Source organism: Mesoplodon mirus, assembly GCF_964341445.2.
Source record: "Mesoplodon mirus genome assembly, chromosome: 15".
Lineage (NCBI taxonomy): Eukaryota > Metazoa > Chordata > Mammalia > Artiodactyla > Ziphiidae > Mesoplodon > Mesoplodon mirus.
In genome coordinates this window covers 73,451,654-73,465,266 of record NC_138991.1, presented here as the reverse complement: position 1 = coordinate 73,465,266, position 13,613 = coordinate 73,451,654, and the positions used below count along the sequence as shown (strand labels likewise).

The following is a 13,613-nucleotide window of genomic DNA, read 5'->3' as shown; positions in this document are numbered from 1 at the left end:
GACCCAGCTGGACCCGAGATTTGCGTGTTTTACTTCATGAACGTTACACTCTGATCAAAAGCTTAAAATAGCTTTATTGACTTACTTTGGAAAAGTGATATTCTTACACTTAGATTACAGTAATCACTGTCGATGAGAAATTCACAAAAGCTCTTTGGACATGAAAAAGGGACAAATCTGGACATAGTTAAGTAGTATTTTAGAGGGCACCTGCCAGCCCTCTGGGGGCTGCGTTTGGATCCACCACCTACCAACCAGGGCTGTTTCTGCCCTCTTTCCCCTATAACCTGTCCAAAGTCAATGCTGCTGACTGACCACCTTGTAAACGCTTCTCCCCTGCTCCCTCATTAATCTTGTCAGTGTCACCTTGTCATCATTTTGGAAACTGCAACTACAGATTCTACATAATGCAAAAGTTCTAACTGAGCTTTTGTGTAGGATGCTGGGAAATGTGCAGTATACTAACATGATTTTTTATTATTATTCCCTGTTTTAGCTGTGGGTTTTTTGGTGGGGAGGGCAGAGTGGTGGAGAGGGGTGAGGGAGTTACTTGTTCAAATCCACGGGGCGCTCAGCACATCCAAACCTCCAAGCTTCTTCAGCCTTCTTCTCAAACAACTTAGCCAGTCCAGCAATTATGACCTTTGAATGTAAGATTACGCTTCTGAGACATGATGTATGATGTGAGACTTACATATATCTATCTCTATATAATTTTTTTCTTGCTAAATTACAAAAGTTTTTTTAACTGTTTCCTTTTCCTTCTGGGCATCATACCTGTGCACTTACTCTGTGTGTGTGTGTGTGTGTGTGTTGTGTGTACTCTAAGGTTTTTAAGTAGAAGTAAAACTTTCGGATGCTTTGGAAACTGACTTCCTTTAAAGAGAAAGAGTCCTGCATTTTTTACATAGATTCATTTTCTCTGAGATACCTATATTTTTTAAAAGGGTAAAAGAACATTTTTCCCTTTCAAATCATAAAATATGAAATTCAAAACACACTTAAAAGGGAATGGAAGGAAGCTCTGGATCTTCCCACCTATAGAATAAAAGAATCATCCAACACAAACTGACCACCTTGATAAAGTTCATGGCCCTCTAATTATTGGGGGACCATCACTTTTAACAACTTATTTTATTGAGTGTTGTATGTCAGGCGCCACACAGAGCAATGCATGTGCCTTCACTCCTTTAATGGTAACAGCAGTTCTGTGCAGTAGGAGATACTACAATCCTTACATTACACATGAGGAAACAGGTTGAGATGCATTAAGCAATTCACCCACTGTGAGCTCTGAATTTGGAGGGTGAGAGTGGAGAAAAAGAAAACAACCAAATGAGAAGCCCTCCATCCACCAGAGGTTGTAGAACAAAGACACAGATCTTTAAGAGGAAGGATGGGCAAACTCAGAAAACAGATTCTCAACAGCCCATTAGAAAGCATAATGGTACACTTGAAAATGAGGAGTTTGAGGCAAATCAGGGGTTGGGAAACCTTCGTCTTTCCCTCCACATCCTGTCCAACACAGAGAAACAAGAGGGGCCAGGCTCACAATCTCCCAAGCTCCCTAGCTGAGATGGAGAAAGTTAGCTCACTCTCAAGCACCCAGTCCTGTACGCCCACCTCCTACTACCAGAGACTGATCGTATACAAATGCAAAATGAAAGCAAAGATACAAACTCACAATAAAAGCAAGGTGCATCCTTTCATATCACTGGTGAAACACATAGCCACCATAGGTCAGTCCTTTATCTGTTGGCCAAGTTCTGGAGGACAAGGCTTGGCCTTGATGTTCAGACTGTATATACCTATACACCATTACTAGTTGTTCAAAAATGGAAATATTTCCACATGCCCCCACAGACACTGGGGACCCGCAGACATTCCCAGGATCAGGCAAAAGCATGGTTTATGCCTGGCCCTGGTGGAACAGGATGTCTCCAGGACTCCACTCCAGCTCCACTGCCCCCCTGCTGTCTGTTGTGACTAGTTAACGCCAATGTCAAAGCTTTTGGCTACCACCCTTAGAGGATCCACAGCCTCACCATGACATTGGTAGGTAGCCAATAGACTATGCAGGGCACTGCGCCCTCTGGGTGACATCCCCCATTCTACATGGTGGTCAGGACAACAGGACTGGTGATTATGGTGCTTTAGCCACTCAAAGAACAAGACAGAATCTCTACACAATTCTAAATAGGCCCACACTCATCATTTTCAAATGTACCATTATGCTTTCTAATGGGCTATTGAAAATCTGTTTTGAGTTTGCCCATCCTTTGTCTTAAAGATCAGAGAAGAGGGTTTACAATTTTTAAGTGAGATCAGATATTTGAGATATTTTAAATTATTTCCAGCATTTACTTTTCCTCACTAGCAGATGGGGCACACCCTTGGGGGTGGGGGTGGGGGTAGCAGGTATTTCCCAAAGTCAGAGCTAAAAGGAAAAACACAGCAGCCTCCCCTGCTCAGAGGCAGGAAGTCAGACTAGACAGCCTCTCAAGAAGCTTCTCTCTTTCCTTTCCTTTTCTAACACTCCCACTAGAAGCAGATGAAAATGCTGAAAATGTTTCATTGCCTATAAGAAATTCAAAAGAAATGCAAGAATGTGAGTTAAGTCAACCTGGGCATCAGAGACACTTCCTAAATATCCCAGAAGATCTAAAAAGATTGTCCACGATTATGTCACTGAGTTTTTTTCTACCTCCTAGGTAGGTAGAAAGGTAACAATTGGAAGAATTTCTCAAAATACAAACACAGAGATAAAATTAAACTTACAAACCAGTGAAAATGTACACAGGCCAGCAAGATTGTGCTCTCTACCATACATTCCAAGTTTTTTTCCACAAACCTTATCTCAGTGGTTTCAAAGTGTGGTTCCCCAACCAGCAGCATCAGTACTACCCAAGACCCTGTGAGAAAGGCAAATTCCCAGGCTCCATCTCAGACCTTCTGAATCAGAAACTGAGGGTGGGCCCCAGCAGTCTGAATCTTACCAATCCCCCCACATGTTTCTGATGCACGCTCAAGTGTGAGAAGGGCTGCTTTACCTATCAGCTGCTGCCAACGTTTAGATGAAATAGGTAGGAAAGGTAGCATTCTCACAGTCTGAGCAAGAGGCAGCAAAGATTCACAGAGGTTAAGTGATTAAGCTAAAGTCACACAGCTGACTGGTAAAAGAATCAGCAGGTACGCCCAGGCCTTTGGACTCAAGATCTAGCTCTCTGTGTCTTCAACACACAGTCTCACTAATATGCAATACAATTAGCCAGATAACCTAAACTGGCTTGATACTAGAAGGACAAATATGAACGGGGGAGAGTAGAAGGGTGACACCTGGGGAGGAAAAAAACATCCTAAGAAAGTCTGGGTCCGTCTTACTCCACAGATCACCACGGAGACCAAGAAGGCCAACCAAGGAACTTACAGGATAGTCCATTGCATTCCACATAACCTGACTCCTGGATGCAGTCTGGTTTCTCCCCTATGAAAGATCTGATATTCCCCTGGCCCTCTCCTTAGTGTCCATATCCTTCCTACTGGACTGCCCCAGAAACTCACTGTTCAATGCTCAGAGGGAGCCCTTCTCACCTTCTGCAGGTGGCGTTTGACTAGCAGCCTCTCCATCACTCTCCCTGCAGCCCTCATAATCTCTGTATCATTGGTGTTCTTGATAATTTTCTGTCTCCTCCACCTAGTATGTAAGGTCGGTAACAGCAGGGAGGTTGCTGCTTTCTTCATCACACCAGGCTCTAATCCAGGGCCTGGCATTAGTAGGTGAGGAAGAAATATATGTGACATAAATTCACATAATAAAAGTCATCTACCTGGATGTATCAAAAAGTGTTTCCACAGAAGAACTTCATTTTCAAAGTGACACTCATATTTTCTTCCAAACAAGACATTCTAGAGAATTATTTTTTTCTTCAAACATTGTATAAATTTTATTTTATTCATTATTATTTATATTAGTTATCTATTTTATACTTATTAGTGTATATATGTCAATCCCGATCTCCCAATTCATCCCACCACCACCGCCCCCCCCGCCACATTCCCCCCTTGGTGTCCATACGTTTGCTCTCTACATCTGTGTCTCTGTTTCTGCCTTGCAAACCGGTTCATCTGGAGAATTATTTAAAATGCAGTTTAAAATCATCTCTGTGAATAAATCCAGAGCTTATCCCGGAATACCCTTCTTATTCTGCATAGTCTCTTTCTCTCTCTCTCTTGCTCTCTCTCTCTTCCTTCTGTTCTTCATTCTCTTTCTCAGTAAACCCATCATCATATTAGCTTTCTATCTGATCTCAAGATGGGCAAGACTGCTTTATTTGTTGTTGAACTGCATTTTCTCTGTTTTTCCTTGACACAGACAAAGCATTTCATCTGTCTGAACTTATTGTTTAGAGTGTGGAATAATCCATTTACAAAGCATCCGGTCATTAGACTAGGACAGAAAGAGACAAGTGTAAAGTCCATAGTAAAAGGATGCCTACAGCATTTAATAACTGGTATGAGCTTTCAAGGAAGCTGTGGGCTCAGCCTCCAAGTCCTGTTTGCACTTCCAAATGGACAAAATATAGACACAGACCCGCTCAGCTAAGTAACTGGATTCTCTACCTGGAATATTTAAATTGTTTTCAGACACTGGAAAATGGCTTAAGAAGATTAAAGAAAAATACCCTGGAGAATAACAGGCTATAATTTACTAGGTGGAAAATCTTTTCAGCAAGAAGAATGCCTCATTCTCCTATAACTCCTCCTGTTTAAGAGATGTCTTAGTCATCTGGACCCAAATTTCCTTAGATCCAGCAGCTCAGGTTTATTCCCATGGGTTGTTCTTATCAAACCTGTTGAATGACATCTAGGCCATAAAATTGATAAACTAATGTCCTCCATCCGAAGATCCCCATGTATTCAGCAAGATTATTAAAGTGTCTGAAGGCAATGCGCGGGGTGGGGGGTTCACTTGAAGTCCTAGGGTCCAGGGTTCCTGTAAAGTACTGGACTTAGCCCAGCCACTCCTGGCATAAGATGAAGGTAAACTGAGGTAATGTCTTGTGTTCTATGTCTATTTCGAACTGAAGACTCCAGCCAGCTCAGTTCTCAGAAACTTGTCCTCCCGCTTAGCCTGCAGGCCCACCGAGCCCTCGTCGACCCCTCAGTGACCCCCTTCTGCTCTTCAGCCCTCCCCTGGTGTGTCCTCCCCAGCCTTTCTCAGGGCCCTTCTCTGCGGAGCCCGGGCGCTAAAGTTTGGCATCACCGACCACCTGTCGGCTGGACCGCTGTGTCCTCTGCCTCTACCGCGTGGGCGCCCAGAAAAGCGCTAAGACGCTGAGCAATCATTCAACAGTTTCGGACTCCCAGGCAGTTCCTTCTCGAAAGGGACCAAAGGAGGTAACAGGGGGTGCATCTGCGCGCGGAGAGGGGCGCGACTTGTTCACACCGCAGCGCTTTCCTGCGGGTCCCAACTTCACCCTCCCCACTTTCCAAACTCTCAGGACCCGTCACCGGCAACGCCGGCCCCTTCGGCTCCACTGGCCCAAAAGATTTCAGACCTCAGGGGGCGCTGACCAGACCCAGCCAGGACGTCAACTATTGAACCCAAGGACCCAGGAGCGGGCGCCCAGCCGCCGCTGTCGGCCACCCGCCCGGGCGGCGGCGACCTGAGCGCTCCGAAGCCCCCGCGCCCGCCCGGGTGCGCCCATTGCATAACGCACCCCTCGCCCCACCCCCACGAGAGGCCCGCGCCTGCCCCGCGCCCAGCCGGCACCCCCGCCAGCCGCCCCGACTTACATCATCCCACTTGACGAATTTGGTGCCCTTCTTGAGGCTGTCAGACACGCACACGGGCTTGAGTTGCAGAGCGTGTACTCCGGGCTGAGCCCCGGCCATCAGGGCTCATCGGGGCTCCGGGCGGCCCGGGCGAGCGCGGCAGGGACGGGGCGCAGGGCGCGGGCTCCTTTCCCGGCTCCAGAGGCGCTCGCCTCTGCTCCCGCGCCGGCCTCCGCACCTCCTCCGGCGCGGCTCAGCAGGCGGGGCGCGCGGGGGCGAGGCGCCCGGCCATGATCGGGCGGCACGCGGGGTCGGGCGCCCGCGGTGGAAGCGGAGCCTCGGAGGGCAAAGAGCCGCCAAGCAGGGCTGCCAGCCGCCTCCGGATACTGCTCCTCGGCCGCCGCCGCCTCCTGGCGTACCATTCAGCACATCCTCTAGACATGGAGGGAGAGCGCGAATGACACACGCTCGGCGCCCCCCCGCCCTGCTCCTTCCCCTCCTCCCTCCTCCTCCCGCCCCCCTTCCCCGCCACCAGCGCTCGCTCAGTCCCTCCTTCCCTCGGCGGCTTCCAGCCCAACTTTGCGCACTGGGTCAGGCGCCGGGAAGCGGGGACGCAGCGGCACCTCCCGGCTCCCGGCCTTCACTGCAGCCAACGCCTGCGCCGCCGCGCCTCTGAGCATGCCTGGTGCCCCGGTGGCGGGGTGCTGGGGGTGCTGGGGTGTCCGGGAGCCAGACGTTCCTGGGGGTTTGCTGGGGAACGTGAGCCCGAGCCTGGAAATGTCTTTGGGTCCAAACGGGGTGGGAAAATGGAGCCGTCGGAGGGAGCGGAGAAGCGACCCACTGCTTTCCCCTCTAGCTGGAGCTCTCCAGCGTTGACCACAAACCAGCTTTTTGAAAAGACAATTATTATTTACTAGTAGAGCAGAGAGCATTTGAGAGGCATGGAGTGAGAGCTCTTTGGGGAAACCTTGCCAGCCCTGAGAATTTGCAGCGCGCTGGTCTTGAAGCCCGGGCATTCTTCGGTTAAGTTGTGTTTCTGAGAAAGCAAGCCCATTCTAAGAGAAACAATGCTTTTATTTCCCACGATGACAGAAGGCCCCTGTGTGTGTGTGTGTGTGTGTGTGTGTGTGTGCACGTGCGCGCGTGTATCAGAGACAGAGGAGGAGAGAAAGAGAGAGAGAGGTGTCTAACTGATAGAAACTTGCTCATTTAGGAACATAGGTGTAAGGATGTTTGTACTCATTCAACAGACATTTCTCATTTCTTTTACAACAAAGAAAGAGATAGCCCCACCAGAATAGATCAAGTTTAAAAGACCGATAATACCAGTGTTGACAGAATGAGGAGCAACTGGAAATTTCATTCACTGCTGGAGAGAGTATAAAATGGTAAAGCCACTTGGAAAAACAGTTTTCTTATGAAGTTAAACATTTACTTATCATAAAACCCGGAACTTCCACTTCTAGGTATTTACCCAAGAGAAATGAAAACATATGTTCTCACAGACTTGTTCAGTAATGCTCGTAGCTTTCTTCATCATATCCCCAAACTGGAAACCACAAATGTCAATCAACAGGTAAATGGATAAACAAAATGTGGTATGCCAAACAATGGAATACCATTCAGCAATATAAAAGTAATGGGCATACAACCACACAGATAAATCCCACAGACTCTAAGCCTAGTGAAAGAAGCTGGACACAATAGACTACATACTGTTCAATTCCACTTGAGGAATTCTACAACAGGTAAACCAGTCTATGTTGACAGAAAGCAGATCAGTGGTTGCCTGTGGCCAGGAGTGGCAGGGATTGACAGGGAAGGTGAACCAGGGAACTTTTGAGAGTGACGGAAATGTTCCATATCGTGTGTGTACACAGTTGTCAAAATTATAGAATTGTATACCTAAAATGAGTATGTTTTATTGTAAGTAAATTGTACCTCAATAAAGTTGATTTTACAAAAGAAGAAACAGAATATGAACAAAGAAGGAGAGAAACATTCTTTTCTCTTAAGTGTTTGTCTTTTTTCCTCTGCCCCAGAGGCTTCCAAGGCCCAATGTTTATAAACTCGGTCAAAACATTACCCAAAATCTGATGGGGAAATTTGCTGTTAAATATTTCAATGCATTCAAAACATATGTGTTGATTAGCAGCTGTATGCTAGGGACTACGATAACCACCAGGGATAACCTGGTGAACATGACCCCTGACTCCTGCTCTTTTTGGGGGGCCTTACCTGGTCCTTGGAAGCCACTTGCCACAAAGAATCTCTCTAAAGACTGACTTATTTCATTTTGATCACATGTCCCTAAACTAAAACCTGAGTATATTGTCCAAAGACTCTCTATCCAGTGGCCTTGGCTTGCTAAGTGTAGAAAGCACCATCATTTTCACACTGCTTCTCTTGAAAACAGCAACACAACTCTACTTCCAGCGTTCCTGCCCTTCTCAATTGTGCTTATAATTCATCCTACCAGACTTGTTCTTTTCTCTTCTCTGTTCTCTCTTTTATTTCTCCACTGCCCTCAGTTTTGTACTGAAAAGATTATTGACCAAATAGGCTTAACAACAGAATGATGTAGGAAGGCAAGATAGACCAGAGATGTGCCCTCTAGAAGCTGAGTTTGGAGGATTAGAAATGGGCTCTAGGCTAAATGAGAAGGTAGAATGAGCCTCTTCGTGGTGGCTGATTGCATCATCTCTCTCTGTTCCTTATCCTCTGTATCCACACACTTTGCCATGTGACCTTATGGTGACCTGTGTATTCATTCACCCCATTGATATTGGCCAATGAGATGCTAGAAGATGTGACCTAAGCAAAGGCTTGAAATATACTTGTGGGGATGGGTGGGAAATATATGTGCCCTCTGGAGTTTCTGGTTATTACCGTGAGACAAACATGTCTCAGAGAGCCATACGGGGCAGATGTAGGCCCAATCTGCAGCCTAGAGGCAAATCCAACAGAAGCCATCTGAGATCTGCCAGAACCCAGACAACCTGAAGACTTATGAGCATGACAATATATGCTCATTGTTGAATCCACCGATCTGGCCAGGGACTGGGGGATCATTTATTATGCACCATTATTGTGGGAAGTAGCTGGTTGAGTCACTCATCTAGTAGTCTTGATCCTTCCCAGCTGTTGCTTGTTGTTGTGAATGTAAGGAGAATAAAGCTGTAGAATTCGGAACAGTGTTTGTCTTCAAGACAAGCATGGACTGTGGGAACTCCTTCTGCCAGCAGAAGGATGCAGTCTGAGCCAGGAGAGCTATGGGATGACCCCCTTCAACATGTAAGATGAGGCTTGAGGCAGCTTGGTTCAACTCCCTCATTTTCCACACCTCTGGTTAAGATACAGGACAGAAGTAGTTTTAACATGTGGGGATTTTTGCCATGCAAAGGGACTGGTAAGAACATCCAAAATTGTGCGAGCCAGGCCTGTGATCCATCCAGTTCAGTGATCTGTTCTGTTTTTAAAACAATAAAAAGGTCTGTTTTATGTGAGAGCACAGAATTGCCCTCGGGAATGTCAGCCTCAGGGAGTTGGCAAAGCTAACCATTACTGAGAATTAACTCTAGGCCAGAGCACTAGGCTAAGCACTTCCCAGATACTCGGTAACATAACACTTACTGTTCAATAGCACACTCCCACCCCCTTTTCCTTGTTAAGCAAACCCTGATTTGGTTCAGCTGGCAATGTGCTTAGGAAAGGTGGCTCCTCCCTCTTCCCAGGAAATGAACTGCGATTGGTCTATTGGTCTAAAGCAATTATACAATCACATTCTCCTTCTCTCTGATTGGTTTAGGAGGTCATTAGGAGACCCAAATCTGCCCAATGGATTAAGGGAGTAGGGCCTGCTCCTTTCTCTGTCTCCCTCTGACTTTGTCTGTCTCGCCCTCTGTTTTTCTCTCTCTCTGTTACCCCGTAAAGAGGACAGCCAACTAGAAACATGCAAAGAGCCTTAATCAGTCCTTCATGAGATTGTTAGCCCTTTGCAAGTATCTAGATTTCCTGATAAGTGAAGCAATAAGTGTGTTTATTGCTTAAGCCTTACTATTAGCCTCAGCTGATCTGGTAGACCATATTATTATCTCCAGTTTTATTGATTATAAAATTAAGACTTGGAGAGGTGAATTAACCTGCTTAATGTTACCCAACTTGGAACCAGGCTTGACACCTTGGATCTCTGATTTGAGAACTTAACTCTCAACCACCATGCTAGGCACCTCTAGAACTTACAACTCAGATCTGAGTAGTTTTTCCCTACTTTCAACTGCAATATAATGTAAGTATTCCCAATTCCTCTAGAAAACTGTGGTATGTAGCCCTGTCTCTTAGCAGTGCATCACTCGAGGTCTGCCACAGTGGGAAGGAAGGGTGTTTTGATTCGAACAGACATACTTTCTAAGAGCCAGCTCTACCAATGACTCGCTTTGTGACATTGGGAAAGTATCTTCCTCCTTCTGAAATACAGAAGCCTAATATATTAATGGGTAAATAATAATGATGATGAAAGCTATAAGGATTTTAAACTTTTAATTCATTAATCCTCACATTAACCCCATGAACTGGGTTATCATTATCATCTCCATTTTTTTTTTTTTTTTTTCCAGTACACGGGCCTCTCACTGTTGTGGCCTCTCCCGTTGTGGACGGAGCACAGGCTCCGGACGCGCAGGTTTATCAGCCATGGCTCACGGGCCCAGCTGCTCCACAGCATGTGGGATCTTCCCGGACCGAGGTATGAACCTGTATCCCGTGCATCGGCAGGAGGACTCTCAACCACTGTTCCACCAGGGAAGCCCCATCTCCATTTTATAGTAGAGAAAACTGAGTCAGGAAGGATTAAATACTTGTACAGGCTTTTCCAGCTAGTAAGTGGAAGAACCAGAATTAAATCCCAGGCAGCTTGGCCCTAGAGCAGACATGTTTAATCACCACACTACGCTTTCTTGAAGAGTTATTGTGAAGATCAAATGAAATCATGTATGCAAGTCACTGTCACATAGTGCTAATCAATAGTAGTTAATGCACTTATAATTATTCTAAAATTGTACTATATTGCCTTTATGTGCCCTAGAATAACTTTTTATGAGCAGTATTCAAAGGCAGCATCCTAATTCTGTGGTCTGTGATTTAGTCAACTTCTTTCTGCCTGCATTGATTCTATAAACTTTAATCATAGCCATTTTCATCTCTAACCTTCTAGAATTAAAAAGTTCTTTTCCATTACCAATAAATGTGTTCTAATTGCATCTAAGCATCAGGGTTCCTCTAACTCTATCTTTTTGGAAATAACAGAGAGATAGGGAGGAAAAACCGCCTAGAACCAGCTTTATAATAACCACATCTGGGTTACATTAAATAGCCTTTGGTACATAAAACCCTCCATCTGTGCTACTCCATACCCTTTCCATCCCTGCCTGTCTGGAATGAAGATGATCCCTACGGTGACCTTGAGGACCGCACATTGAAGAAAGCAGAGCCTCTGTTAGCCTGGGTCCCTGAAGGGACCGCAGGGTGAGTGTCACGTGATCACCTGCACAGTATAATTCTGTGAACAAGAACTATACGTTGAGAGTATTCAAGCTAAGAAGTAAATGTCATTAGCAACATTATTACCATTATTACATTTCACAGCAATATAAGAGATAAGATTTATACATCTTAGATGGTAAATAAGAACAGGCATCATGATGAAATTGCCAAGTTCTGACTCAGTGAGTTCTATTATCAAGTAAAACCCTGGGACAGGCAGGGACTCAAAAGAAGACAACTTAAAATTATCACTGGTGCATGGAAAAAATCTATGCTTTCCCTCCCCAGAGGCTCTCCTTTGAACCCTTTCTTAATAGCACAATGTATTTTCTCTAAATTCTATCACACAAAAGAAAAGAGCTTTCAGATTGCTTTAGTTATGTTAAAAAAATGGTGGGTTTTTTTTTCTTCTTGAAAAAGAAAATGACCTGATATTCATTTAAGCTCTGTTTCATCCTTCATTTAAAGTAAAAGCTTTTATTGAAATCTGTCTGATCACCTTAAACACCATTTTGAAAAAAAAGAATTTGGAAGCGCAGATCCAAAAATGTCTAAGGAGAGATGCTCTAAGAATCCGATTTCACAGAAAATGCAGGTGTTAGGGAGTGTGGCCCATGGAAACAACGCCTCAGAACAAGAAGCATCTAGGAAAGACCTCTCCACCTCACCCTGCTTCCCTCCTGCCATCTCCAGACCCTCTGACAGAGTGATGCAACAGGCAAGTGTCACAGTATAATCTTCATGAGTCATTCTGTCTTCTCTATTCTATAAAAATAAATATCAGCACCCCCCAATCCTCTCTCACTTCAAATATAACCACCAGCCTTTGGGTCTCTAGTGATATCTCACCAGAATTTAAAGGAAATTTATTATTATTTTTGAGCTTTTGAACATATGAATGAATTCACACTTTTAAAAAATCTTTTGGTCTATTGACTAATTTCAGATAAAAATTCCCCTCCTAATTAAACTGAAGTTAAATTTCCCAATTTTGAACCTCTTCTTATGCAAAGACTTCAGTCACCATTTACTGGTACACTAACATCTATAAAATATGGATAACCATCTTTTCACGTTTTCTTGGGCTATAACAAACAAGAACATGACTGTTTCCAATCAGGACTTCTCTTTTCGGGCATTCTGTCATTTCTCTATAGTCGCCCCACCTTAGGGATCTAAGAGCAAACTTTTTTGTTATAACCAATCATATTATTATGTAAAACATACAAAAGCAGTGAGGAAAGATGCTCATCAGGGAGTCCCTGTTAGAGAGAGTCTGGTTGCCTACCCAGTATCCATTCTCCTAGAGACCAGTGGCAGTAGGATTCTGTTGGTTTGAAACCTCAAAAGTTCCCTGGGGGGGAATTCGAAACTGCTCCAATTACACAGAGGGCAGGAAGAGACCAAAGAAAGAAGCAGACACTCTAGACTGGTAGATGACAGGTTAAAATCAAGGGAATTTACATACCAGGCTTATATCGGGCACCGGCCCACCAGAATCTTAAAGTTTGTACTTAACGTGGTTCAGTCACGTATCCCATCCAGATGGTCTCAACAACTCATGCTCTCTCAAGGATGCATCCTTGACAATGGCTCCCATTGTGAAATATTGGGCAGAAGGTACATTTCAGGGAGAGGGGGTAGGTGAGGAACCTCCAATTGCCCAGATCAAGCTCGCGGGACAACATGTCACACCCTCTCAATGACCTCCTCCAACAGACTCCAATCTAATTTGGGACGACAGTATGCTTTGTTCACCTGCCCTCATTCCCCCTCTTGCTCCATGGAATGCCCACTTGAGGGCTGAACTTTCAGCCCTGAGGTGACCTTGAGAATGGAAGTCAGAAGTGAGGTGGGTAGAGCAGGAAGATAGAAGTTCTTGGGTCTCCCAACAATCACATCATCCTGGATCACCTAGATTTTAAATCAGAAAAAGTTTTCTATCTCATTTAAATCCCTACAATTTGGGGAGGTTTCAGCCCATGAAGCCACAAACAGCCCTAACTGGTACTAAAGCAAACAACGAACACTCTTGTGGCTTCTGATGCTATTGTTTTGTTCCACTTCGATTCTCTAAATGCCTTTCAGTGCTCTGTGCCAGCAGGTTATGAAAAATGCCTTTTGTCTTTTCATGTATTTCCCTGGGGTTTCTGTTTCTGAAGAAATTGCTGGTTTTCAGTCATTCCACCAATTCAGGATCAGGGTAGAAACACTGATTTTCATGGAAAAGAATTGTACTCAAAGTATTTGTGAGGTTAAGTAATGAGGGAGCTGGCATAGTGTTGCATTTTATTCAA

At 44.9% G+C, this 13,613-nt stretch overlaps 1 protein-coding gene across 2 annotated transcripts in view; it reads right to left on the bottom strand.

The window, feature by feature from the left end:
* The window catches only part of PLCB1 (phospholipase C beta 1), a 692,285-nt gene extending 686,070 nt beyond the window's left edge, over positions 1 to 6,215 (bottom strand). Inside the window, exon 1 of one of the 2 annotated variants that reach the window (XM_082644419.1) lies at positions 5,797 to 6,215. In XM_082644419.1, the coding sequence (XP_082500545.1) occupies positions 5,797 to 5,895 (99 nt within the window). In that variant the 5' untranslated portion in view covers positions 5,896 to 6,215. The remainder of the gene's footprint in view (positions 1 to 5,796) is intronic. The other variant, XM_082644420.1, reaches the window with a different exon arrangement.
* Positions 6,216 to 13,613: the final 7,398 nt, after the last annotated feature.